Source organism: Primulina huaijiensis, chromosome 14, assembly GCF_012295235.1.
Source record: "Primulina huaijiensis isolate GDHJ02 chromosome 14, ASM1229523v2, whole genome shotgun sequence".
NCBI classification, from domain to species: Eukaryota; Viridiplantae; Streptophyta; class Magnoliopsida; order Lamiales; family Gesneriaceae; genus Primulina; species Primulina huaijiensis.
This window is the reverse complement of record NC_133319.1, coordinates 436,354-463,947: the sequence shown is the minus strand read 5'-3', so window position 1 is coordinate 463,947 and position 27,594 is coordinate 436,354. Positions and strand designations below refer to the sequence as shown.

At 33.0% G+C, this 27,594-nt stretch overlaps 3 protein-coding genes and 1 long non-coding RNA gene across 9 annotated transcripts; 3 read left to right on the top strand and 1 right to left on the bottom strand.

The window, feature by feature from the left end:
* The first annotated feature begins 664 nt into the window (after nucleotides 1-664).
* LOC140957368 (protein BIG GRAIN 1-like E) lies at nucleotides 665-1,798 on the top strand. Its single transcript, XM_073414596.1, has one exon. The coding sequence runs from the start codon at nucleotides 751-753 to the stop codon at nucleotides 1,717-1,719; it is 969 nt and encodes a 322-aa protein (XP_073270697.1). The 5' UTR covers nucleotides 665-750; the 3' UTR covers nucleotides 1,720-1,798.
* A 3,508-nt stretch (nucleotides 1,799-5,306) lies between these two features.
* LOC140957866 (protein DROOPING LEAF) lies at nucleotides 5,307-7,588 on the bottom strand. The gene is made up of 7 exons (XM_073415268.1): nucleotides 7,312-7,588; nucleotides 6,678-6,809; nucleotides 6,316-6,412; nucleotides 6,151-6,199; nucleotides 5,978-6,053; nucleotides 5,539-5,592; nucleotides 5,307-5,444 (listed from the first exon to the last, which is right to left on the bottom strand). Exons 1-7 carry the CDS (start codon nucleotides 7,411-7,413, stop codon nucleotides 5,439-5,441), a joined length of 516 nt encoding a protein of 171 aa, XP_073271369.1. The 5' UTR covers nucleotides 7,414-7,588; the 3' UTR covers nucleotides 5,307-5,438.
* A 3,268-nt stretch (nucleotides 7,589-10,856) lies between these two features.
* Nucleotides 10,857-11,840, top strand: LOC140956716 (uncharacterized). Its single transcript, XR_012171515.1, has 3 exons — nucleotides 10,857-11,062; nucleotides 11,152-11,175; nucleotides 11,439-11,840. It is a non-coding gene; the product is annotated as an uncharacterized lncRNA (long non-coding RNA).
* A 4,180-nt stretch (nucleotides 11,841-16,020) lies between these two features.
* Nucleotides 16,021-26,913, top strand: LOC140957763 (uncharacterized). 6 transcript variants are annotated; one of them, XM_073415142.1, is made up of 15 exons: nucleotides 16,024-16,236; nucleotides 17,241-17,348; nucleotides 17,444-17,575; nucleotides 18,490-19,080; nucleotides 20,842-20,986; nucleotides 21,037-21,348; nucleotides 21,534-21,794; nucleotides 22,291-22,496; nucleotides 22,648-22,971; nucleotides 23,056-23,141; nucleotides 23,240-23,458; nucleotides 24,035-24,163; nucleotides 25,503-25,856; nucleotides 26,035-26,147; nucleotides 26,591-26,913. In XM_073415142.1, exons 1-15 carry the CDS (start codon nucleotides 16,132-16,134, stop codon nucleotides 26,683-26,685), a joined length of 3,180 nt encoding a protein of 1,059 aa, XP_073271243.1. In that variant the 5' UTR covers nucleotides 16,024-16,131; the 3' UTR covers nucleotides 26,686-26,913. The 6 variants fall into 6 exon arrangements, with proteins under 6 accessions (XP_073271246.1, XP_073271243.1, XP_073271245.1 ...); XM_073415144.1 differs by having other exon boundaries at nucleotides 21,037-21,384; nucleotides 26,581-26,913; XM_073415143.1 differs by having other exon boundaries at nucleotides 16,025-16,236; nucleotides 21,037-21,384; nucleotides 22,330-22,496.
* Nucleotides 26,914-27,594: the final 681 nt, after the last annotated feature.

The window sequence follows — 27,594 nt, the reverse complement described above, 5'->3', positions numbered from 1 at the left end:
ATATTTAAGATCATCTACCGCCGTAATAAATTACTCTAGAACTATAGCTCTTTTTTTTTAATTTATGTAAAAAGAAAGAAAAGTTAATATTATACAAATAATACATAATCATGCCAACACCACTTGAAAGATAATTTAATCCCCACCAAATAATTAAGTAAGAGTATCCAAGGAAGCACAGCGTTCTTTGCACCCTAAGAAACACAAAATCCTTTGGATTTCGAAAGAGAAAGAAAAAGTAAAAATGAAAAGTCGTTTCGTTGGACGCCATGCCCCTTTTGTTGACCAATTTTTTGCGTAGATCGCTTTTATATATATTTGCTGCTGGATCCTGTGAATACAATATTTAAAACAAATAAGAATTTAATTAATTTTCAAGTCGAGAACACTTAGCAGCACCTGTAAAGTTCGTTTCTTCGCAAAAGAGAGAATATAATTTAACACTAATATGTACGGATAAGATTAGCTGGCAAGAAAAAAAATTAAAAAATGATTTAGTACAGTATAATACTCTATATAATTAATGGTATAATTTAAATTTTTTTAATGATGATGGACTCGTAGTCACTACCTTTCTATGAGTAAATTACGAATTAACACAATAATATGTAAATCATTTTTACCAAATAAAGCTTATACAAAATTACATATTGATATTATTGATGGGGCATTTATCGTTATAAAAGGACCCTTTAAAACCACTAATTTCAATCATTTCAAAATCCACTCCCACGTATGTTAAACTAAACCATGTCTGTAACAGGCCAATATTCAGTACCCTCAGGATTCGAAAAGATTTCACTCCAATGGAGGAATTATTCCGGGGAGCTCGATGTTTTCGAGGCGACTCAGTACTTCTCCGGTGCCAATGAAGCTCCAGGTTACATTTCTCCAAATCTTGGGCAGAATCCCATAAAAACTGTTAGACGGATGAGTCTAGACTTGCCGAAAAGCAATATAATTTCTGCACAGATCAATCAGATCCCCGAAAAGCAAATATTGAAAGATAACAAGAAATACAAGCAGCCAAGTTCTCCAGGAGCAAGGATTGCTAGTTTTTTGAACTCTTTATTCAATCAAAAATTTGTGAAGAAGAAGAAACTGATATCTGGTCGCACCAATAACGATCCTGAAGTAGAAAACCCTGGTGAGCAGAGGAGAAGAAGAAGCGGTATCAGCCATTTTCCCGCCACGAATTCTGCTGTTGATTCGAAATCTATTTATTCAACTTCAAGTTCCGGTTTCACAACTCCTCATGTTTATGCAAACACTCCCACAAAATTACACAAAGAATTCAGAAGCTTTTCTGATCCCCTTCAGCATGTAATTTCTGGGCCGAAATCCAGTGAAAATTTCAAGCCGGGTTCCTTAAAAAATGAGGAGTATGATGTTAAAAGAAACACGGATTATGCTTGGTCTGATGAGAAACTGATCAGTTGCAGAAACGGATCTTCCGCAAAAGTTGTAAGAAACGGGAGCTCCGAATTTGCAGATCAGAAGAAATGTTCCACGAACTATTGGGTTGAAAATTATCCATCCGAAGTACAGGAATTCCGAAAATTCAGCCACGGTGGAGACAGTGATTCAAGTTCTGATCTGTTTGATTTACCAAATTACGATTTGGATATTTGTTCGAGCACTGGTTTGCCTGTTTATGAAACAACTCAAATGGATATGATCAAGAAAAGTGTTTTAATTTCCAGCACTGCAACAGTGTAACTATTTGGATTATTGTTATAATTACGGATTGATAATTCTGTTAATCGTTGGTCCTTGTAATTAATTCCTTTCTTTATCATGCTCGAGTACTGTGGGGAATTTTTGTTTAATTTAATTTTGTACAGAGATCGACAAGGACGCATTTGCGTTTAAGTTTTCTTTTATTGGCATTTTATCTACGGTGCCGAATGTCTAATTGTGTTTTCAATTTTTTTACCTTCATAAATATGGTTTTAGGAACGATGACTTTTAATTTAGGTAAAAATTTGTGTGAGACGGTCTCACGGGTCGTATTTTGTGAGACAGATCTCTTATTTGGGTCATCCATGAAAAAATATTACTTTTTATGCTAAGAGTATTACTTTTTATTGTGAATATCGGTGAATATCGGTAGGATTGACCTGTCTCACAGATAAAGATTCGTGAGACCGTCTCACAAGATATCTACTCTTTAATTTATTTGACTCCAAGGTCTCAAGTTTGAGACGATGTCTCATGTTCGAAGCTTAATTATAACAAAACTCTTCCCCAACTAAAAAAAATATATGGTTTTAGGAAAACAGGAAATTACGTATGTGTCTTAGCTTGTTCGATGTCGTATCATCCATATGTATGATTTATAAGTTTCATCATAAAAAAGTCAAATATGTTAATTCTAATATATAGTATTTGAATTTTAAAAAAAAGTTGGTTTGATTAATATGATGTTTGGAATTTGTACGACATGGAATTTGTCAAGAAATAGGAAAGAAAATTAAATACGGTGACCGCTTATTGGAGAAACGTTAGTTTCGGGTACCGCTTTTCACGATGAAAAGTCAAACAATTTTGTTAATTAATGGAGAAAAAGAAATATCATCACAAACTTAGGAGTTGCGATTCAACCTCACATGATCAAATACAAACTTAAAAATAAAACTACTCGTCCATCAAGTTGTGTTTGGAACGATGAATTTGAAATTATTTGTCTTGCTTGGCTGATGAACAAAATTAGAGTGAATTTCAAATAATCTGTAAAACCCAAGATTTTGTGATCGTGATAATATTTTTTGTAATTTAAGTGTGCTAGGATTATTCAATATTTGGGTATCTATCTCATTATTTTATTTGAGATGTAAGATTTACAGTTTATCTAAAGTTGAGTGGATAATTATATCGTGCACAATATTTTTGGAGCTCAAGATTTAAGATAATATTGTGCATATATTTTGAACTTGAGATAATAAATAAGTATATCACAATCCAAGAATTAAATAAGAAATTTGGATATAGGCAGATAAAGTTGGAGTTATAAATTCAAAGTTGGAAAGATTTTTACCAGATAAAGATCTAAGATTTGATATACCTGGATAGATATTAAACAGAGGATAATATGATCTCTAAATTTTGAAATATCAAAGGGATGGATATTTAGATTTCGAAATATTATCCAAGATAACGGATAAAGAATGATAATTATCCTAGATTTAAAGTTTGATTCAAAATTCAAACGCGAGGATAATACACGATCAGGATAGCAGCCACCCCCTATAAATAGGAGACGCTCTCATTCAGAATTTACACATTAAATTTCGAGTTTTTCATCCCCAATTTTCGAAATTCTTCTTCGAAAATTCTGCACGAGTCAACAAAATTATGTTCAAGTTCAGAAATTCGTTTATCTCTCTCGGGTACTCGGAATCCGATCTCCACCGTTCAGAATGTGCTTCCATATGTTTTGAATAACATATCCAAATTTCGGCCAAATCCAACAATTCGTTTTTCGTTTATAGCATTCGCAAAAAAACTGCTCAAATTCCAGGCGAAAAACAGCATACCTACGATTTTTCATCCATAAGCAGGTTAAACGACTTCCAAACCCGATCTCCACCGTTCATAATGTATTTGACGAATATTTGAACGTACTGTGAAATTTTGAGACCGATCCAACGGTTCAATAAGGCGTAAAGAATTTTTAAAGACAGCTGATTTTCCGGACGATGTGCTGTTGCGTTTTCGAAGTGTCGGTTGCATGATTCTTCTATGATTTTAGAATTCTTCGTGTTTTTCTTCAAGGATTAAGGTAAGTGGGCTTGTTTTAAAGATTAAAATTCGTTATGCATGTTTCTTCGTGTTTTTGAAAATACGGTCGAGTACACCTTCTTCTTCTACTTCATTCTTGTGTTGGTTGTCATGTGGTTTTGGACACTGTGAGGATTCGACTGTATATGGGAGGGAATCCCATCCATGATATGACCCTCATACTGTGGGGATATAACCGATTCGGCCTCGCCCCCTTAGAGGAGTAAAAATTAGGGACTGATATCAGTAAACCATAGAAAGTTGAGGAATCTCAGTGTCTGGTCAATGTTATGCATGTGCTATGAACGATGTTATGCAAGTCATGTGATTTTCGAAATTATGCATGTTGTTATATTGTGCTCGAACGGCCTCCACTTGCTGAGTATTTCCCAAAATGCTCACCCCTTATTCTACCCTCCCCAGATAAATCAGAAGAAGAAATAGAGAAAGAAGAATGGGACGCCAGTTTTTGGGCTGATAGTGGACGCATGAAGATTTTAATTAAGAATATGTTCTTGTGAGTTTTTAATTCAAGTTGTGAACGCTTCCGCAGATTGTATCGTTTTCAGAGTTACTATTGTAAAGACGATTCCATTTTTATGGTATATTTATGATATAAACTGGTTTTGGTTTATACTGTACTACGAGGCTTGTTGTTTAGCAATTATGTGATTGTTGAATAACGCCGGTGTCGACTAACCCCGGTCCCGGGGCGTGACATTATCTGTATCAATTTATGCAATTTTCAATAGTACAAGTTTCATTTGAAATTCATCGATGGAATTTATCTCCAAATCAAATTCATCAATCAAAACACAAGCTCAAAGAATTAAAGCTACACTCTAGGAATGTGATCGAGAAGTTTCCGCCATTAATCTTCGAGCTCAAGCTAGCTATGATTATTGATAATGCCAACTACGTGAGGAGTGAATTTTACTGATTTCCAAATAAATAATTTTAATATTCGAGGGGCATAGTATGTGTAGTCGCATATACTCAATGTATAAATAAATGTTGAAGAAAGGTAAAAAACAAGTGCATGCATGTATGAAATCACAAGCCTGTGATTAAATCTACATATTCTTCACAACATAATTAAAAATGTTAAAGCTAGCACATGTATTAATTAAGCCATAAAATTTTGTGGACTGGACCTTAATGAATATAATTTTGGGCTTCCACGCACATGTCCATATACTTAATTATTCACAAGAATAAATCAACTTACTTCTCTTTTATTCAAACGATTGAGAATCTAGCTAGGGGCGTAATTAGGGCGTATAATGTATATCTCTAAAATTCGTAGATATTGTGAATGATCTACGTACTGATCCATGTTTTGTCATATTAACACTGTCGATCTGTGTTGAGATGTAGACTATTGAATACGCAATCGGGGTACCATCACAAGAGTAACATATTTGTTTACGTATAAAAAAAATTATCATTTTTTCCTCTGTAGTTTCTTCAGTATAGTGAGGATAGAAAAGTAAAGTACTTGTGGTGACCAAATTAATAGTACAATATTCCTTAATGCATTCATAAATTTAGATTCCAAAGCACAAAGTACATGGGAAAACTCGGGAAAAGTTTAAATTAGAAACTAATTAACTTCCAGGCGGATTTCCCTCCCTCGAGAATTTATTTCTTTTCATCAGTTAAGCCTGCATAAATAATTATAATTAACCAAGAAATGAGCGACGGGACCAAATTGTATATGATTACAACTTATCGTAAATAAAATTATTGACTACTTACATTGTTACTGCTTGAAATGGAGCCTTGAGGTGTGTTTGGAATGTACCTAGCCCACTGTTACAATATTTTTTTTACAATACATTTAGGCCTAATTTTCAAGATTGATCTTGAATGAATGTGCACAAGGGTTGCAGCGTAAAATTCAAATCGAAATTTTTTTCTAAAGAAAAGAATAATAAGCAAAATTTAAAAAGAAAAGTACAAGAAAAAAATTTCGTATATTAGCATTAGAACGATGTTAGGGTGTGATTAGATTGATAACTTTGAAATTTATAATGGCCTTCAAATTTATGATTTTAATTTAGATTTTCCATCAAGATAAATATTTCCATACTAATTGTGATATATATCTTGTCATTTGAAATCCAAACTTAAAACAATTATGAAATCCCTATACCTAAACCAAACATGATCGTGACAAAAGGGAAACTAAGCTTACATTCTTAGCTGCAGCGCTGAAAGCTTCTCGATGTGGTATCTCTGGATTTGCGGCTTTGATGCGCTGAATTTCCTCTCTGTAGACGTTTATTCGCAGATTTTTGCATAAACATTTTTGAAAGTGAATCTAGTTATTGTTAAATAAACTTATGTATATAAGTGTAAGAACCCTACTTCATGAATCTATTGTAGGCAGATGGAAGTCTGTGCTTCTTCTCGGGAGCTGAGACAAAGTTATCAAGAAATTTAAACTTAAAACATACTTATAATATATATGGAAACAAAACCAAATGAAACATTAGAATTATATTTTATTTTTAAACTTGGGATATGACATACGTTTCACCACGAATGGAGCTTTAGGAGACAAGGGCTCGATGAATGTGGATGAGGAAGAAGACGAAGACTGGCCCTTCTTAGATTCCCCACAGAGAGCCTGTTACAAAGAACTAACTAACGTTAGTTGGTTGTGTGTTTGTATGTATATGTACACACACACACACACACGCGCGATACTAACTAGCTGTACGAGAAATCTTGAATAAGCTAGAGCATAATAACAACAAAATGATGGGGCAGTACTCTGCCCCTGAAATAATTTATGTATACATGATTTTTCTCAAAGTACAAGTCCTAATCACAAATGGTGTAAAATTCTCTCTTTAAAATTTAGCCGTCGATCTCCTACGATGAGTAGTTACCTGGTGAGAAGAAGTTTGATGATCATAACATTGCCCTGGAAGTGGGGGCCTGGTGCTCATAAAAGAAAGATTGCTGCAATGCCCACATTTCACTGTGATAGTATCCAACAACCTCTTGCCTGGAATCCCAACCTATAATAACAATTTTCAATCATGTTTAACATGACAGCGTATTATGTGACAGCCCTAATTTTGGAAGCCAGCGTAATTACAAATAGTAGTGGATTAAAGGTCTTGAGAAAACTTAATTTCATTGAACAAAGCTAGATTGCCCCATCAAAGTACCATTTTTATTAATGGGTTCAACTGGTCCTGGACGGTTATAATGCTAAGAATGGACCAAAAAATAAACTCATATATATCTGGACGTGACAATATTGCTTGCTCCAAAAGCCACGAAACATTTCTCTTATATATATAGTATGCTGTACGCTATTCCTTAACATCCAACAGAAACTAACTTCATTGAGATAATTGACACCAACCAACTGATGGAGATAGATTGGATTTGATGGAGACTGATGTTTCCCATGAACAGAAGCGAAAACGCGTTAAATAAAGGTATAAAAACATATATTCATGCAAATTTTTGGGCTAGTTAGCTGTATATATACGTATATATGTATGTATCTACCGCAAGAACAGTATTGCAGAAGTTGCATCGGACATAGCAAAGATGTTCAGAGCTGGATTGAACCAAATCCATGGTGTTTTTGAGAGATGATTCTGTGCTCATTGATGATGAAGAGGATATATATATATATATATATATATGCTAAAGTATTTATAGAGTGTTAGTGCTCAAGGTTTGAGGTTTCATTTGTCACAGCTGGATGGATGGTGTCAAGGAAAAAAAAATCTAGGGTTTTTTGTTTTTTTTAAGCACAAATCTAGGGTTTGTGTAGAGTACTAATTGTACGAGAGCATTTTCTGACTAGCGGACAAATCAGGTGGCACGGGTAATTGAATATATATATAATATATATATATATATATAACAGATGAAGAGTCAAGGTTATATATTCTTATGTTAATTGTTAACCTTAAATATTTTTGTGAACCAGGAATTGGTGTAATATAAGAGATGAACTTCTGTTAGGATTAATCAATATTCCTTTCTTTGTTTTGGCTAGTAGTTTTCCTAATATTGCTGCAGTTATTATAATGATGGTTTAGAATAAAACCATTCTTATTATAGTGTTATACGATCACTTTTAATGAGTTAATTTGTCACATTCCCGCTCGATCCCATATATTAACCGCAAATTTTGTAATGACTTTTATGTTGGTTCATGCAAATTCCGTAATTAGAACACAAAAAATGATCAGACTAATGATGTATATAGCTAGGCACAACGCAAGTAGTTCTATGCTGCATGTCAATACTAACTGCTCATCCTTCACAAAATAGTAATAATTACACTAATAATGATAATTATTAAAAAAAATTATTTGATCATTCCAAAATGCAAGTTTTATTCCTAGAGCATATAAAATTTTATGATCGATCATAACAAGACAACAGGCAGGATACGGCATGATGGCCGAGAATTCTTGAAATCCTATGAAAATCAGTCCAATAAACAACAAGGTTTATGGTTCGTACATGAATGTCAGGTTGGTGGTTAAGGTACGGTCTTGCCAATCTCATCAAAGCTCGGAAATTTTCATTGCGCCTCAAAAATTTACTCCCTTCACTTCGATAAACAATAATCATTTAATTTTATCACATGCATTTTAGTTGGTGTCAATCTTAAAGTTGCATACTCATATACTACTTGTGACAACTACGATAAATGTTGGTTAGAAATCAGAAATCAAATTCTTGTTTCTTCCTCATAAAATTTTGATACATATAATTATACTGCCAGCATAAATTAAATTCTATGCTAGCTCCTCTATTTTTCGTGCTATTCAGTGGTCCGAAGTTTTCGCTGCGACTTAATATAATTTAGAACCAAGATGGGAATACTTAAATTGTGTGTATATATATAGTTACATTCACCAATTGACTTATACATTTTGATTGTTTTGTCACACAACACATCAATGGAGGATACTCACACTGCTTGCACATATCCAACACTAGTTTTCCCTTCACACATTTAAAATAGACAGGCGGATTAATCTTCTATGCACACATACCGCTTATGATTATAGTGTCGTATAGATAAAAAAAAATCGAATCTTGGTATTTATAAAATATCGCAAAAATATAATTTCTAATCCAAAACGTAATGTTTTCTGTACAAGGATTTTCTCAAAACTAATAATCCGTTTAGTTGATTGATTACATCATATACGCTTAACAAAATAACACATTTTTGTTTTTATTTAATTAAAAAAAAAAGATGATTAATTTTCTGAGTGGGCGAAGAAATTGAAAAGGAGGAGGGTGGAAATTGACAGGAGCGAAATCATGTGTCCCAATCAAACTGATAAATTTAAGATAGGAAGGGGGTTAGTGTCATTTAGTTGATGGGACTTCTCGTTAGATTTCCAAACATAGTAAACTGCCCAATTTCACCACTCCCATTTCACAACTTTCTTTGTTGGTGTAAGCCCACCTTTTCCCCTCTTCACTCACCCCACCCGTTTTTGTCTTTTCCCCCAAATTTTAATTTTTGTGATTTAAGAATATTTAATATTTTTGGCCGTATATATATACAATATTTGATATCTGGTTTTTTTAAACAGAAAGAAAATAACCAAGATTTCCATATCAAGAATCTTTTATACATTGATTAATTTCGATATTAGATTTAAAAATGAAGCATGGATATCAATAATACATAATTAACCAGTCAACGTGTTAAATTCTTGCAGAAGACGATTGATAGATGGTGTGAGTTCGTGCAGAGGGGCAGCCCTTCTCTCCACGCTTCTCATATAATTTATATAGATTTGGACATAATCATTTGAACTATGCTTTCTCTGTTCCGTAGCTACTTTAGGAACCTTGGATTAGACACCTCCATCAGTCTCTCTTCTCACACACATACGTTTTTTTTTGTCTCGCAATGAATTCTAGATGCTAGCTTCATAATATATATTGATATATATATAATTCATTGCGAGTAGTGGTGTAAATGAATCAAACCGTTTTTGCGAGCTATTCGGAGCTCGGTTCGATAAAAAACTCGCTGGAGTTTATTTGTTAATCGTATCAAACCAAGCTCAAGCTCGATTTCGAGCCCGAAAAATTAAACAAATCAAGCTCAATCTTAAGAATATTCGGCTCGTGAGCTCACAAACATGTTCGATAATAGGATCGCGAGTTCGAGCTCGATTCGTTTAGGTGGCTCGTAAGCTCGAACTTGACTCATTTGTTGAGTTGACAAATAAAAATATTAGTACTGATGTCAATGGAAGAAATTGAAGTATTAAAGGAGAAAAATTATTGCAATGTTATTTATATGGTAATATCAGTGTATGAAGAATATTTGTTATCTGGATGCTAGATGTATTATTTTTGGATGTTCAATAATATAATGAGTTTATGTTTTTTTAGTTATTATTTTTTGTCGTTTTGGTTATTTATGAATGAATTTATATTTTTATGTGTGATTTAAAATTAGATCATAGATATATATAATTTTTAACAAGCTTGAATCAAGCTCAAATTCGAGCTCAATTCTATGCTTTACGAGCTAAAAACGAGCCGAGATCAAGCCATGCTTGTTAAACATGGTAAACGAGCTATTATTGAATCAAGCTCGAGCTCGACTTGATTAACATGATAAACGAGCTTTTAACGAGCCGAGCTCGAGCTTTTCTTTAGCTCAGTAATTTCAAGACAAACCGAGCTCGAGCCTGATAATAGAAGTTCGAATCGAGCTCGAGCCCTCAAACAATCTTAAACGAGTCAAGCTCAAGCCTGATACTGTTTGATTTGGTTTGGATCGTTTACATCCTTAATTACGAGTATATATGTGTGTGTGTGTTCTAAAAGGCGTCGCCCGAGACAGAATAGATGGAGTCTAGGTGCTTAGCGGTGATCCATGTGAGAGCCCAGCCCAAGTGAACCCCAAGCCCTGCCCAATTTGAGTAAATTTTAAAAAAAATAAAAATGAAATGATAATTATCACTTTCTCTCTCCCGTAAGTTGCATCGGCCGAGCTCCGTTTCTTTTCTTCTTCCATTTCAAAATTCTTTTCATCGATTGTGGCCGTTTCGATCATCCAAAAATGAAAGTAAGCATAGATTCGGAAAGCCCGTGACTAGAGCTACGTTTTAGTACCGATATTGAAGAGTTTCTTGACACTTTTCGACAACCCGCCGTCGCTTTCATCGTCGAATTGCCGCCGTACGTCGCCGGAATTCGAAAATTAATTGAGGGGTTTTGTTCCCTACGTCATAGGCTTCATTTTGGTATATATATTGAGGTACAAATCATGATTCCAGCAAGGTGGTTGTATTTTTGTTGGGTTAAATTTGGTACCAATATTGATAATTGTTATATTATTGATTGTAGGTACAAGAATTGAGCCGATTAGAGGTATCTACCAGATTTTCAGAATTTATTTGGATTAATTTCGAAAATTCAGATTTATATAATTGGATTTCTGAATTTTCGTGTTCAATAATTAGGTGTTTAGCTGCTATAGAATTGTCGCATATTAATTTTAGAAATATTAAAGCCTAAATTATGGATTTTTGGAATTTTAGGCTAAATTAGTGAATTTTGGAATTTTGTTCGATAAATTCCTTGATTATTTAACCGAGATAGGAATTGATGTGCAATAAATAATTTTGCCACAGGATTGGAGTTTTCGAGAAATATTTAAGATATTTTGTGGTAAATTAAAGTCAGTTGAGGTACGTATGAACTGTTTTCATTACGACGTCTATTATGACGTGAGATGACGTTGAGTATGTTGTAATGAGTTGTGGCGTGCTTTATGTGCTTTTGTGAATACGTGATTGCATTCATGCATTTATTTGTATTGATACTATTAGTGCATAGCATTTCGAGCCTTCACTTCTTTGATTGCTATTGATATTGATCTATCGAGTTGTTGCGTTATCGATGGAGCGGGTGGGTAGGATTAGCACTACTGATGACTTGCATGAGGGCTGAGCGGGTAGCTCCCGTACCCTCGATGCTACGTGCATGGATGAGTAGCGACTTGATGTTGCGTTGCTACGTTCCTGGCACGGGTGGCCACCGCTACTGTTGTTGATGCGATTCATTTGGACTCCGTTTGGTATCCATTATCGGTTGTTACCCTTCACGCATTGCATTACATTGCATTGCATCGCATTTTACTTGATTTCATTTCATGTAAGTTATATTTGTCGTAATATTACTGGTTCGTCGTACTGANCATTTACCGGGGAGATGCCCCGTGTAGCTGTACTGTTATTTTTACAGTGTTTTGAATTGATAGTGCGGCTATAGGTTCTGAATTGATGTTATGACTTTATTTCGAGTATATGAATATTATTTGTGATGTTTTGATTTTTTTTTGGGATGTCCTATTTACGAATAGGTCATGCCGAAATTTCTGTAGGCCCAAAATGGAAAATTTTAATCGCTTTCGCTGTTTATACTAATAAATCCTGGTTGTTTGGTCATTAAATATTAATCAGGAGCACGGGCTCCCTCAATCCATCACTCGGATTTTTAGAAAAACGATGTCTCTAGGTGTTGTTGAAAATATCATATTAAAAAAATTTGTTAGACATATTTTTCAATCAATTTGTATCGGATAAAGAGGAAGAATATGTCATTGTCATTGATTTTGAGTTTTAATATGACATAAAGAAATTATTGGAGAAAACATGTAGAATGAACAAGAAGACCGAGATATATATTTAGATAAAAAGAAAAGCCGCCTAGATGCTAGGAGGTGGTTGGCCGCTCGCCTATCTTTTTTAGTAACACCGAGCCAAAAACACGATAATCACATATGTTCAAGGTTAAATTTATATTGGCAATGACTTGTACCTCAACTGGTACTACCATTGCCATAAGTTTAGAACAATATCTCAAGTTTGTTACACGTGAATAACGAACTTAAGTGCACTATGAATATTGATCGTAAATTTGCAAATGAATGTAGACACGTAATTTTTCCACAAATTATTTAATAACAAATATTATTCCACGTCTTATCTATCATTTAAAACAATCATGATTTAGTTTCTCCTATCATTTTCTTGTATGATTTTCGAATCTTTTGGTATATATATTTTGCATTAGGAAGATAATTAAGTATATGAATTATTTGTTAATGGTTAAGAATGTACGACTGAATTTTGAAATATAATAAACAGAAAACAAAAGAAAAAATGGAGTGATTAAAATAATTGTGATGTATATATTAATTTTAAAATTTTTGATATAATTACTTAATATAAAAAATAGGAGAATATACATGAAAATTACGAGAGCAAATAATATATTAGAAAAAAAACTCCTTCAAAGTAAGAGATGTGGATAGATATTTTATCAGAGAGGTAAAAAAAATTCAAAATAACTCATCCGCTGAATAATAATTGTATTTTATTCTTTTTTTTAAAAAAAACTTAATAGGAAACATCCTAATCTTTGTACAAATATTGATGTTTCAAAAATTACTAAAAATTTCCTTTCAGATTTAAGNAATAATAAATAGTAAAACAATTTTTTGAATAATGTCAAATATTAAAAAGAATTAAGCAGTTGTTACCACATTGTTTGATTAAATTTACTATATTAAAAAGTCCATATAAAGTTAAAATTATCCGAAGAGATGTAAAAACACTTTTAAAGTAATGAATACTATCAAATATTATAAAAATAATTAAGAATTATAGAGAAAAATAACGAGAGATTTTGAAATTTTCAATTATAATTTTGAATTTATGATTCATGGTTTGAAAAAAAATAAAAAAAAATTTATTTTGTTTGCTGAAACATTTTTTCATTGAAAGTTTTCAAGAAAGAAAGTTTTCTTGAATAATTTCTATCAATTGTTTGACTTAATTTATTTAAGAAAATTCCAAATTCAAACCTTATTAATTTAGTTAAATTAATGTAATGTTAATTGAGTCATATATAAATAAATCTTGTAAGATGGAATGTTTGTTACTTTATCAAAAGTTATAACTTGTGGTAACAGTGCTTAAACGTTAACCTGAATATTTTAAAAGCGTGCAATAGGTCGATAATTACATTTTAATTGATCTGTCAAACAGAGATAATTATTGCACATCAATAATCTCTCATTTAAAAATTGTACTATTTACAATAAATGAAAAACGAACTCGTGACATTGTCTCTGATACCAATTGTATGACCAGCCATTTGTCGTTTAATTATCAAAAGTTATAACTGATGGTAATAATACAACTCAAATATTTTAAACGGTATAAGATCAATCTTCATGGTTCAATCGATTTATCCAACAAGGATAATTATTGGACTCCAACAATCTTGCTCTCAATAATTATACTTCTTGCAATACATGATAATCGAATCCACGACTTGCTATGATATATATCAGTTGTAGGATTGCGTTTTACGAAAAGTTATAGCCGGCGATAACGGTGCAACGTTAAATAAAATCTTTTAAAACCATAAAACAACTCAAATGTCATGTTTCAATTGTTCTACATCGCATGGACAATTATTTCATTTAGAAAATCCGATATAAATGTTATTTCACATTAGAGAACTCCTTTCTTTAAATCAAGTATATTCTCACTAATTAAATAATTTCATCGAACACAAAATATGTTTAATTAATAATAATTATTTAAACATAAATAATAATTTTTGGCGGTAATTAAGACAAGGATATACATGCTTTATCAAAAGTTATAGCCGACGATAACGGTGCAACGTTAATTAAAATCTTTTAAAACCGTAAAACAACTCAAATGACATGTTTCAATTGTTCTACATTGCATGGACAATTATTTCATTTAGAAAATCCGATATAAATGTTATTTCACATTAGATAAATCATTTCTCTAAATCAAATATATTATCACTAATTAAATAATTCCATAGAACACAAAACATTTTTAATTAATAATAATTATTTAAACACAAATAATAATTGTTTGCGGTAATTAAGACAAGGACATACATGTAAATTTATAATTCGAAGTCATATATTTATAAGAGTATAGAATAGATATAGATATAGATAGATAAATATAAATTTAGATCAACAGTATGTTTGATTAAACTTATTTAAAATAACTTATAAATTCTTCCATCTTATAAATTGTTTTAGAAGATTATAAGTTGTGAGATCATATTTTAAAAATGAGCTGTTGAAATGTTTGGATGAACTTATTTTAAAAAATTTAAAAATATTAACGTGTTTGATATTACAAGATCTTTTTATTATCGAAATTATCAAAAATAGTAATATATATATATATATATAGAGTTTGTAGTTTTAATACTAAAAAATAAATCTATTTTATATTTATATTTAGAAAAATTGATGTTATTTGGAAAAAAATATTTAATATTATTTTTAATGTATATAAGTAAAATGTTGATTTAAAAAATTATAGTTAATAATTTACTCAATAAAAGCTCAACACTTTTGTTTTTTATATAATAAAAAGATAGAACATAACATTATTTTAAATTCAATAAAAAAACAAAGTGATAAAGTGGAGATTTGATAAATGAAGATAAAATGAAGATTTAAGAAATATATATATGGATATTTTGGAAAATTGAAATAAGATCTTTTAGCAAAAAATGAGGTATCTAATTTTTTTAAAATAATTTATATGCTGTCAAACAACTTATTTTAACTGTATATACATTATTTTCAATTTTGTTACCAAACAAATTATGAAAGTTGCCAAACACCATCTGAATAAATAGTTTATGTAAAATGACAAGTTTTTTTTTAAAAATATCTTACTTAAATAATATTTACTATTTAAATATGTCTTCATCTCTAGATAATAAATTTTATTTAAATTCTTTCACTATATCATTATCCTAATATGCTAACAAGAAAACAAAGATTATAATTAAATTCAAATTTAGAAAATAAATTTTAAATTTTTTTTGTAATTTATATTTGACAAAAACTTGTGTGAGACGGTCTCACGAATCGTATTTTATGAGACAGATCTTTTATTTAGGTCATTCATGAAAAAATATTATTTTTTTATGCTAAAAGTATTATTTTTTATTGTGAATATTGTTAGGGTTGACCCGTCTCACATATAAAGATTCGTGAGATCGACTCACAGATAAAAATTCGTGAGACCGACTCACAAGAGACCTACTGTTTATATTTTATACAACGCTAGCTACACTAGTTATTAATTACCGGTGAGCCCCAAGACCCACGACCTATCGTTTCAAATCGAAAATTCCCGCATAAATTAAGAACAGCCATGCTCAATTTCCCGCCATTCCACCTCCCTTCCCTGTCTCACTAACTCACTAGCACTCGCACTCGCGGATCTGGGCTCGAAGCTGAAATCAATGGGGAAAGATGAGGTATGGGAGAAATCCGACGATATAGAGATTATAGCAATCGGAAATATGTACACTGGTTCCTGGGACAAGAAGTACTGGAGCTCATCTAGGGTTTGGTTCCTTGCCTCAACTTCATTTTCATTTATTTTTGTTTTCAAACGCTTGAATCTGCGTATTTATTCGTATATTGTTTGGCTTTTTATGATTTATGAGCTTCGCTGATTCGCCTTCCCGGCTGAGGACTAATTAGATTCGAAGCATCGGTGGTTTGCAGGGATAGTTTAAGATATGTGTTACTTTCATTTTCCCTTCAAAAAACCTCCGTAGTCCGATAATATGCGTGGTTGTATGTTCAACCTGCTTGTTTAAATTCTCAAAAATAAAATATTCACTTGAAAGCATGGGATTTGTGTTTAGTCTATCAGAACTGTGCCCATAAAGCTGTGTGTGTTCACCCTGTTTGTTGTGCTCACTCTATACAGAATTGCTGACCAGTGCATTAAGTAAAAAGATGACATGTAATAAAATGTAAAATGACATTCAACGGGAAAGGAAAAAATGTAAGAAACATGGAACGATCTGGCAATACGTATATTTCTACTTCCGAAGTGCGAAAAAAAAACAGAAAAGGAACAAGCCCAAAGAACTTTATGCTTTATTCTGAATCAACAATTTCAGTTTTTAAGCCTAGAAATACAAATGGAATATTGGTATACAAGTTTCGAAACCATCATTTTAGATTGTTCTGTATAGTCAAACTAGGATAAGAGCTTTTCAGAAAATTATTTGTTAGCGAGCTATTTGCAATATAAAAGACCTCACATTTTACATCTTCAAAATGGCGGCATAATTGGAATTTGTACTTGTCATAAGATTTGAAAAGATAGACAAGGAGAGGGAGAGAGAAAAACCACATTCATACTGAAGACGACACCATACTGCAATGCGGTGTAGAGCTGGACTTTGTTGTAAGAAACAATGATAGAAATGCCTTAAGTTTTTCTGTCAAGTTTATGATGGCCACAAAAAGTTGCAGCTGTTTATGTTGGGTTATGTTTGGTGATAGACAATCTTCACCAATTTAGGTGCATATGCTAACTTCCACTCTTTTCCAGGGTAAAGACCGCTATCCTTATCCTGTTGGATACAAGTCGATTCGAAATCTGAATGGGATTACCTTCAAAATGGAAATTCTTCAAGGCCCTAAAGGCCCGTCATTTACGGTTAGTGGAGATCCAGTTTATCTTCAAATCTTATATTCATTTTGTTTCGGAAAAATGGTTTACTAATGATTTTGCCATTTGTTGACACTTTATAGATAAGTTCAACTGATGGAAAGTCATGTTCTGGAGAAACTCCTGTTATTGCTTGGGAGAGTTTTCAGAAAGGCTGTTACCGTACAAAGTTGGGGCACAGGAAGAGATTTTCCTGTAAGATAGATGGAGCAGAGGTACACAGTAAAATAGTAAAGTGTTCCTTTTAATTGTAGTTTGGATATCCTTAACAATTGAATGTCTTTGATGAGTGATTCATCTTATTCTACGTGCACAAATTTTCGAATATTTCTCTTCATTTTCTTATAAGGGAAATTAAATCCCACTAGAATTAGAGATTTAAGTGCTTGAGCAGTTAACTGACTAAGGAATATTGGTTGTATCCTGTTCAGCTTGTAAATTGTGTATAGTTCAGGGGAGAATTCATCGCCTTGGAAGTTAAGCGTGCCTCGCGAGGTGTTATCCAACTAAAAACGCATATTTCAATCATGCTTCTCATCAACATGTCGCAAAGTATGAGTTGAATGAGAATATGCTATTTACTACAATATGCTAATGTAACGATAACACAATTTAAGACTTCATTATCCAAAGAATTTAAAATTTTGAATTCCTACGGAGCCCTATGAATATGAACAAAAATCAAAATTTTGAGACGCACAATAAAAGTGGTAGGAATGTTGTTGCTGCTTAGGTCTGCCCTTGAAATGGATTCAAATGTCGAGGGGTGAAACTACTGTAATAATAAAATATTTTGAACAATTATTGTAATCATATAAATTCAAGTTCATCTCAATCTGTACACCAATTTTGGCTAGTGAAGAAATTGTAATAAGTTTATGCTAAAAAAGAACAAAAAACAATGTCAAATATATCTTACCATTTAGGTGTTTGGGCCATGTGCTCCCCTAAATCTATCCATGTACATCTGGTAAATTTCGAACCTTCTTTTAAAGCTTATGCCTTATGGCTATATCACCTATTTATGAACAATTAACTCCGGACGACATGTTATCATGTTTAGTAGAAAGTGGTTTCATCCATGTGAGATGTCAACTTTCTAAAATTTTCTTCTGTTTCCTGTCTGCAGTTTTTTGGATTCAAAAATGCATTTGTCCAGAGGCTACTGCGGGAGTTGGTGGCAAATGTCAGTGGAACTGCTGAACAGGGTTTGTTAATGTCAAGCATTTCTAGCAGAGATTGTGAGGCAGTTTATCAGTTAAATGACAAAGGATCAGTTGAAAATCACGATTTGGTCCCATATTTACTTAAATCACATTTTACAAGGAAGAGAAGCAGGACTGACAAAGTTGTTAATGATAAAAGAGTCAACCAGACTCATGTCGAGCAAAATCAATGCAAGAAGTATAGACAAGAAGCCAATGCTTCAAATTCGCGGCAAACAGACAAATTAACTCGCAGTGGTAGCAAATGCGCAACTACGAATGAAATTTCTGGGTTTTGTACTAGTACAGAAATATTAGGGGAACAAAAGTTAGCTAAGATGATAGAGAATGAAACAGGCCCGTCCACTGCAGAAAGAGTGGCACGGTTGGATTCTGTGGTGATGCCTGAATATCTAACTGTAGAAAATTCCCTTTCCCTAGGCGAAAGAGAGCTGATTTGTTCCAGGAATAACTTGGAGAGTGGTACTGATAAAGTGCTCAAGAACCATCACCCCGTGAGTATGTAAATCCTTGTTAATTTAATTATGTTTATCTTCTTTTCCATGGTGTCCCTGGTGTTAATGCGTGCAACTGCATGTGGAAACCATTATGTCCTGATGCAGTATATATAAAAACAGAACTTGTAAAGCCCAGTCCCACTTTCTCCTTGCCCTTTTGAAAACTCAAAGGGGTTGACTTACTGCCCTTTATTTGGAGTTGATGAAAGACTAACGTTTGAGTATTAATGTCCAAAGTCCTGACCTGTGTAAATTCTCAGCTAGACCATAATTTTATAGAATAAACACCAGCATTCTCTGCAAAATTAGCAAATAAGCTTCGATGCATTTCTGGTAGAGACAATTTTTTACTAAGGCAACCGAGACAAGGGGAAACTAGAACTTTAAAGGATTCTCGCATCTTAGTTGTGCTCAAACACCTTCAGAACACTTTAGGTACTGTTTATAAGTGAATATCTAGTTTCTTCTGTTGTCAAAATGATGTATGTTTGTTGAATTTCAAGACCAATATGTTCTATGGTTTTACTTTGGAATTAAATCTTAGGAATATGTGTTCAGAATTTCTTATGTTCTGATCCGGCTGCGGTATGTTAAAATGACCGTTCTCGTCTTCCAATACAGTAGAAAACCATTAATATTGTTCTGATTTTCATACCTTTATATTGTTGAAAAACTATAGTTACGATGTCTTCTCTAGGAGGAGTAGTTCAACTTACATCAATTAGACATGAACTTTAGTTATTCACTGCAAATATGTGAATTTGGTAGAAAGCCCTAAGATGAATTTCTCTTTTGTTTTGTCTTTCTTGCCTATTTTCAGTACTCTTATTACTGTTTTCCAGCTCAAATTCGTCGTTTATTTTATAATGTTTATATTATACTATTCGTACTTGGAGTGAACTTGGTCCTACACTTGCTAGTGATTCCATAGATATTTAGGGCGCACTAGGGAACCCTGGAGCCTGAGGCGTTGCGTAGGCTCTACGTTTTATCGATTTAAATTGCATTTGGTATAAATTTTAAAATTCAATATATATAAAGTGATTTATACTATAATATTGCATAAATTAAATATTTTTCACAAAGATTGCAAACAAGATATATAAAAATTCATTAATAGATAATGTAGCGTAAATCATAACTAGAAAAAACTTTATTCATCTAAAATTCATTAGTATGTCATAATTTATGGTATATCAAGAAAAAAATTTCAAATATCTAAATCATTAAATTTCTTAACATCCTCCTCAACTATATCATCATCATCTTCCAAAACTACTATATTATCATCATCTTCCAAAATAATGGTAAGTCGCGAGTGTAGAAAAAATTAGATCATTGAATGACAATGACTTGCCTTGTGATGGAAAACATATTTATGTCACAATGACGCGTATATTGGCTTCTCTTTCTTCAAATATCTCTTCTTGTTTTTTCTATTTAAGTTTTTCTTTTCTTTTTTTTTTATTAATCTAAAATACACCGTTTGATTTATCATGTTGATACTGTATGGAGCTGAAACATTGTATATAATCATATCCAATAAAGGGAAGATTACAACAAAAGTTTGCGTAGAGTAATTTCGAACTTTCTGATAAAAAAAAGTCTTGTATAAATGAATGACAATAGGTTTTTTTATCATTAAATAGTTATGCGCTTTGCTAATCGGATTTTAAAATTGGTTGGACTTGAGTTAATTTTTATTTAACTACAAAATATCAGTGAGGGAATAATTTATCTTCACTATCTTAATGACAGAAAGATGGACCAAGAATTGCTGATATCCAAGAATTCAATGACTCGACACCAGAAGAAACTGATGGAGGAACTAATGTTCATCATAGCATGACAATAGTCAAGGATGTTGATATTTGTGTACCTGACACTTTGGATCATGTTGGAGGTATGTTTATTCTCATTTTTATGTACTTCCACACTTGCTTCTTTTTGCAGATAACTCTTCTGTACCTTCTTCAATTAACCATGAGCAATTTCCTTGGAATGTGAAAGAAGAAATGGACAATAATGTGGCTAAGTCCGAGGTGTTGATAACCGATTCAGTTCCAGAAGAAGAAATACGCACATCAACATTGTATTCTAGCTCAGAAAAGTGCGATACTGATTCAGTTGGTGAAGATATAGCCAAGTCAATGATGACCGTTCTACTACCTCGAGCTCTTCCTTTACTCAAGACATTCACTAGAAAGAGAAAGAAAAGTGTGAAGCCTTTAGAGATAGCTCCTCTTAGATTGCAAGATAAAAATGGTGTGTCTAATACTTGTACTGATGATGCAGCAATTGGTAAATTGTTATCTTTGATGATTGAAATACGCCTGTTATCTTCATCATTTTGCATTTTACTGGGGTATTTTTTCACATCTATATGATGCATTTGTCATTATTTTTGCAAAGTCATTCTAATGTTCCAGATTGTTTTAATAAACGTGCAGCTAAGGAGCCAACCAGACATTCAAATCCGGAGAGACAGAAGGAAAAGGCACATGTTCCCAGAATATGCGATGATTTAGTTGTCTCCACTTTTGGGAACACGGAAACTATGGTACCTGATACTTTTGATAATGTCGATTGTCAAGATGTGCTTCCTGATTTGACCAAAGCCAGTCAGTTATTAAATGTTCTAGACACTCAGTCACAGCTGCAAGACAATAGAGAAGCGAATGTACCTATTTGTAATGGTGGAATTAACGAACGTGAGTTGAATCTTCGTTATGAAATACTATCTGACTTAAGTAAGACGCCTGGAAGTGGTGATGGTTTGATATCTATACCTGCTATCGATTCATGAAGTATGATATAAAACGGTTCTTGCATTTATGCTAGTGGAGATCCTGTGCGTTGAAATTTTCTATAGTTTGCAGTTGTATATATAATTTTTTCTAATATTCGAGTTATTTTTTCTGTTGCTGAGTATGCACTAGCCATTCTTGGTCCATAGCAGTCTTTTTCAGCTGAAACAAAATGTTTGGGGGGGGGGGGGTTGTGGAACCAGGGTTTTGGCCCTTCTTTTATCTTTTTACTGTCTAGTGTGATTCTTGGACCTAAATTTGAGCTTGAAGTTTGAACTTCATATATGCATATCGATAAAATATAACTTTGTGTGCTCAAAAAATGGTAATATTCTACTCCTATCAACCGATGGATAAAATTTTCAATTAGGTAATGGATTTTGTGTTCTACGTGTTACAGCCACTAGGACATCAGATGTTATGTTAGTGGCTACTACAGATGCTATACTAGCTCCTCGATTGGAAATTACTGCTAGTCCAAGGAGTGACAGTGCTGTCAGCCACACCACTGATAAGCTACATGCTATTCGAGCTGCAACAACGAAACACACTCCTGAATCTGAAAGTACAATCTGCAAAAGTTTATCAGATGTTGATCCACCTAAGGTATGGAGCACTTGAACAGATTTCTAGCTCAATCTGCTGGATCTACTGAAGATCAGTTGATGACATGTTCATTTTTTTAACATTCTCATGCCTAGTTTTGCAAATTATAGTGGACACAGCTGACCATCAATATTATTCTTGAAAATTATAGATCCCAACTACAGACTGTTACTGCAGTGAGGTTGAAACTAATGAAATGGAAGAGTTGAATAATCAATTGGACGTGAATGAAAAATTACCGGGTCTTCTTGAGTTTTTTGCGTGCTATATCCAACCCATGTCAATTTCGATGGTACAGCTGATTGTAAAAGGGAATGATATTTATGTATGTGTTAAATGTGGCTCCTTGGAGCGCAAAGAGAGCACCATCTTTGTCTACAAGGCCGTAAAGAAAGGGAAAAGGCTGGGATGCCCTTTTTTCATTGGTCATGTGCCCATAGCTTTCCAACTTTCAAGGAATCCACTTGGTGGAGATGTAAGATGGATGATTCAATAACTTGTTGCCTGATTGACAGAACTTGTTTATAGTTGAATATTTGACACTCAACTTGTTCCGCAGGTCGCACTAGAGAGCTCTCTATTACAGTTCATCCCTGATACGCAGGCGCTTGTTTTACTCAACAGCATTAGAACTCCGTACTGTAGGTAGTAGTTTACCTTTCCAATTGATTCATTCATGCTTCGGCAACCTATGCGATATGCTTCAAATATTCTTGTTATACTAATTTGTGCCTTTGTTACAGAGACGGTAAATTGAATTGCTTGTGTGCGGCTTGTACTTCAGATTGTGTTGAGGAGAATGCAGTTAAAATTGTGCAACTAAACAGTGGTTATGTTTCCCTATTAGCGAGATTGGAAACAACTCATGATGTTTGCTGCTTATTAGTTTGTGAACCTAGTTTTCTTCTTGCTGCTGAGGAGGGCGGGAAGCTTAAGCTGTGGCTCATGAACTCTACATGGAGGTGATTTCATCCATTTCAGGTTTATATTTCTGCAGGAATGGCAATTATTGGTAGATGAACAATGCTTAAGTTTTCGACTTTGGGGATAAATTTGCATGCATGAAAGAATTTTGCTATTTTACTTTATTAGGCTCACTTCTGCTTCTCGTCATTCTGGGTGGTGTCAACTGTTTTTGATAGCCATGAAAGATTCTTTTTTCTTTGGAATTCTATGTGATATATCTCTAACTGTTACAACAAACATCTGAATTGTGCCTACGCACATTCCTCGGCGTCAATGACAAGTACTGATGTAGCTTTAGTATCGCCATACTTTTGTTACAAATAATAGTAACATTTTTTGTTGAAGCTCCCAATAAGATGTAACCCACTTTTTCCATTTGGAGTTTCCCTATAATTATATATGACCACTTTATTATGTGTAAACTGACAAGTTATCATTTATAACTTATTTATATATGTAATCATCATACGATAAAATGCTGGAGGTCTTTTCACATCCACGTTATACAGCACAGTTTTTTCATTTCCTTGGCGTGAATCTCGAATGCTAATACCTAGCTTTTCAACTTGCAGCGCACAGAGAGAAAATTGGTATTTACCCACATTTAACTGTATGTTTCCTTGTCTAGTGGAGTTGAAGAGGATTCCAAATTCTGCTGTACTTGTTGTCGGCCACAATGGTTTTGGGGAATTTGGCATATGGTACTTTGCTTGTCCTTTTAAAGTGATTCTCGTGCCTTAGGTTTTACCTGTTTATGTTATCCTTTGATTTAGCATACTTCTCTTATTTTTGTTTGGCATGCTATGCAATTCTTATGGTTTTGGGAAAACCGACTTAATTAGCATAACTTGTCTCGTGCTTTGAGTTTGTGGTGGGAAACTTTAAATACATGCAAGTACATGTCGCCGTTGAGAGTTGACATATATTTCAAAACTGTAAATTTATGGAAATTTTGCTAGTTATTGAGTATCAGTGAATTTTATTTTTATATATAGTTGGAAAATGTGATGAACCTTGAGTACTTCTAATATTTATACCAATGCATACAAATTATTAGTTAAATGTTGGAAATACTCAGCTAATGATATTGAATTATGTCAAAATTTTAGATAAAAAGAAGCATGGAGGTAATAAGCTTTCACTGTTGCACTTTCACAATTCCAGTAGGCAAATATTGATTACAGGTATTGCCATCGAAATGTATACGGTTGACTAGAAATTTGTTCCAACCTAAGATTCTTCAGGAATTTTCTATTTCGATCAATAGATATTTCAATGAATGAAATTGGACCTTATTGTCTATGTAGATGGATATCGAGGAAGATCGGACCCCTTCTTGTTTGATTGCTTTTCCTCTTCACTGTTCAAAGAACAAGTGGTTTGTTTCGCGTATATGAACTTACTACGAGAAATGAATGATATAAATTATATTTATGTCATTGTCTATATGAATATCATTTTACAAATTTGAACATGTAGTTTTGTAATATTTTGATCGAAATTTTGCAGATTTTGGGCAATTTGAAATTTTCTTGAAATTTCTGGTACATTAAAATTTGGAAATTTTTACCAAAAAAAAAAAACTTGTAAGAGAGATTTCGATTTGGATGGCCCAAAAAGCAATCTTTTTGTGGAAATTTCGGGATGGTTATATTTACCTTAACAACATCAGGATTCAATGTTTTGGGACTGAGTGGTAAAATGGATAGATAGAATAATTTCCAGATCAGCAATAAGTCATCTTTGGAGTGGCTGTTTCTTGCATTTTGCTACAGATAAACCACATATCATGGTGGAATGGTTTTAGCTATATATTATTTTTAGTGCTATACGGATTTCTATTTTACCAATTTTGACCCAGTTTAATCTCACCTTTACAGTTGATTTGTTCATATAGATGCTAAAAGAAACAGGCTCCACCTGCCTTGAAAAAGGATGTAGTCTATTGTTATAAACAAAAGAAAACCATATGGACTCTACAGTTTTGTTTTGCATTTCACTTTATATTCTTTCATGGAATATTTTCTACATATTTTACAGGGATATTGTTAAGCGCAACATGGTGTCGAAGTTCTCCTCCCCGGGCACGTCTATAATTAAGTGTGTTCCTGCTGGTATTTTCAAGTGGCAGAGAAAGTCAGAGAGTACGACAGAAGAGATAATTGATAAAATCATGTATGCCACAAAACAGTCGTTTTCAGAAACAATAAGAAGCGAAAACCATGTATCTTCAACAGAGGATAAAGATGTGGCCGTCTGGCTTCTGATCTCAATCGTCGATCGAGATTCTCAACATTGTAAATCTAGTGCTGGGCATGCAAACCTACTTGGAGAATGGAGGCTTGCTCTACTCATCAACAACACAGTGATTATTGGAAGTGCTATCAGTCAAGGGTATATATATCGCTTTCTATTCCAAAACTTCAAGGCAAACTTAGTTCTATGCTACAAGTGCATGGCAACTCTATTGTTGAAAATCCATCAAGGAACCGATGATCTCGAGTGACGCTAAGATATCTCTGACATAAAGGGAACTGTATTTTATTCTTTTGATAGAAAATTTTCCATGCAGGGCTGCTGCTGTGACATCTTCTGGTCATGGAATTATTGGTAGCAGGGATGGATTGGTCTATGAATGGGAATTATCTACTGGAACAAAACTTGGAACCTTGCACTCGTTTAAAGGTGTTTCTTCTTTCCTTTACGTTGTTAGGTTCCTGATATCGCTGTTTATACTCTTCATAAATATTATTGGGAGACAGATTCTTTTGGGATGGCGAAAACTTTTTAGATTGAGATTTTTTTCCGTTCAGTTAAAATAATAGGCAGCAGCTTGCACTTCACAGTCAATGGTTTTTTTCAACTTTATAATTATCCTTGTTCCTCTCTTGAACTCAACTAGTATGATGATGCCCGTGTTGTAATTGGTGGACCTCATCCATGCGGGATGTGAATGTGAACAAGTTAAAGAGTTTGTTAAAAAATTAATTTGCATAGATTAATATTCAATTCGCAAACAGTAGTTAAAATAGTTGAACTTAAATCTTCGTGGATGTGAGAGAACTCTAGTATCCTATTGTTCGATTTTCCCCAATCATTAATATCTGTTTACGGTTAGAACTTTTCAGGTGTTCCGGTGTCATGTATTGCAACTGATGAAACAAATTCAGGTGCTTTGGCCATAGCTAGTGGATGTCAATTGCTGGTTTATTTGCAATCTTGAAGATTTTTTGGGCAACATTTATCGACGCTGTTAATCACACTGTAATTTTTTAGTACAACCAACGAGGAGATTAATACTCCTTTTATTGAAGGAATGTTTTTAAGGGATAGTTCCATACAGTAATTGATTCAAAACAACATAAATAGCTCTACAATCAGACATGTACTTAGCACATGAAACTCTTTCTGGGACTTGTAAATCAAATGACTGCAATTTGAAATTTTCTTTAGCATTTTACGTAAAATTTAAGAAGCGTGTTCAAACCTGTACTTTTACTGAACGTACAATAAATAAGATTTTTACACATCTACGATATCATTTTCGGGTATTTATTTGGTTATTTATCATTATAAGTTACACCTAAATCTTTCAGTAGAAAACTAATTGGATGTAGAGGCATGGGAATAATGGCTACGGAAGTATATGAACATTTTTTGTCAATAAATATGCAAATGCGACATTTAATACATTTTAATTTTAACTTAATTCAAAAAGTATATTATATTAGATAATAAGATATTAATAAAACCTTTACATATATTACTTAGTAATATGTCATATCACTAAAAAAAAAAAACTCAACCAGCCGGAGTTTAAAACAGTAGTTGAAAATTAACTACAAAATTTGAATAAACCATCGCTAAACAGTTTTATAAATTTCGTCGTTAATTCAATGTTTTTTTTTAGTGTAGTATATATTTATATTTGGTCAACTAACATTTCCAATATATTTTACTATTTAAATCAATTAAATATAACTAATCCACTAAACTATTATAACATTAAAAAATAGCAGATGTGTCCGATATTTTTTGATAAGTAAAAGAATAAACATACAAACTGTTGAAAAATTATTTAAAAATGTAAAAAATATTTGTGTTGAAAATGTGAATGTTGAATGTTGAAAAT

Bases quoted from the DNA above. Each gene is read 5' to 3' on its own strand.
- LOC140957368 (XM_073414596.1), top strand. From the start codon at position 751: ATGTCTGTAACAGGCCAATATTCAGTACCCTCAGGATTCGAAAAGATT.
- LOC140957866 (XM_073415268.1), bottom strand. From the start codon at position 7,413: ATGAGCACAGAATCATCTCTCAAAAACACCATGGATTTGGTTCAATCC. The intron at 6,054-6,150 runs GTAGGGTTCTTA...AAACGTCTACAG, and splicing joins GCCTACAATAGATTCATGAA to AGAGGAAATTCAGCGCATCA. The intron at 5,593-5,977 runs GTAAGCTTAGTT...ATATTGTAACAG, and splicing joins TCAGCGCTGCAGCTAAGAAT to TGGGCTAGGTACATTCCAAA.
- LOC140957763 (XM_073415140.1), top strand. From the start codon at position 16,132: ATGGGGAAAGATGAGGTATGGGAGAAATCCGACGATATAGAGATTATA. The intron at 24,164-25,502 runs GTACTTTGCTTG...CATATTTTACAG, and splicing joins TTTGGGGAATTTGGCATATG to GGATATTGTTAAGCGCAACA. The intron at 25,857-26,034 runs GTATATATATCG...TTTTCCATGCAG, and splicing joins GGAAGTGCTATCAGTCAAGG to GGCTGCTGCTGTGACATCTT.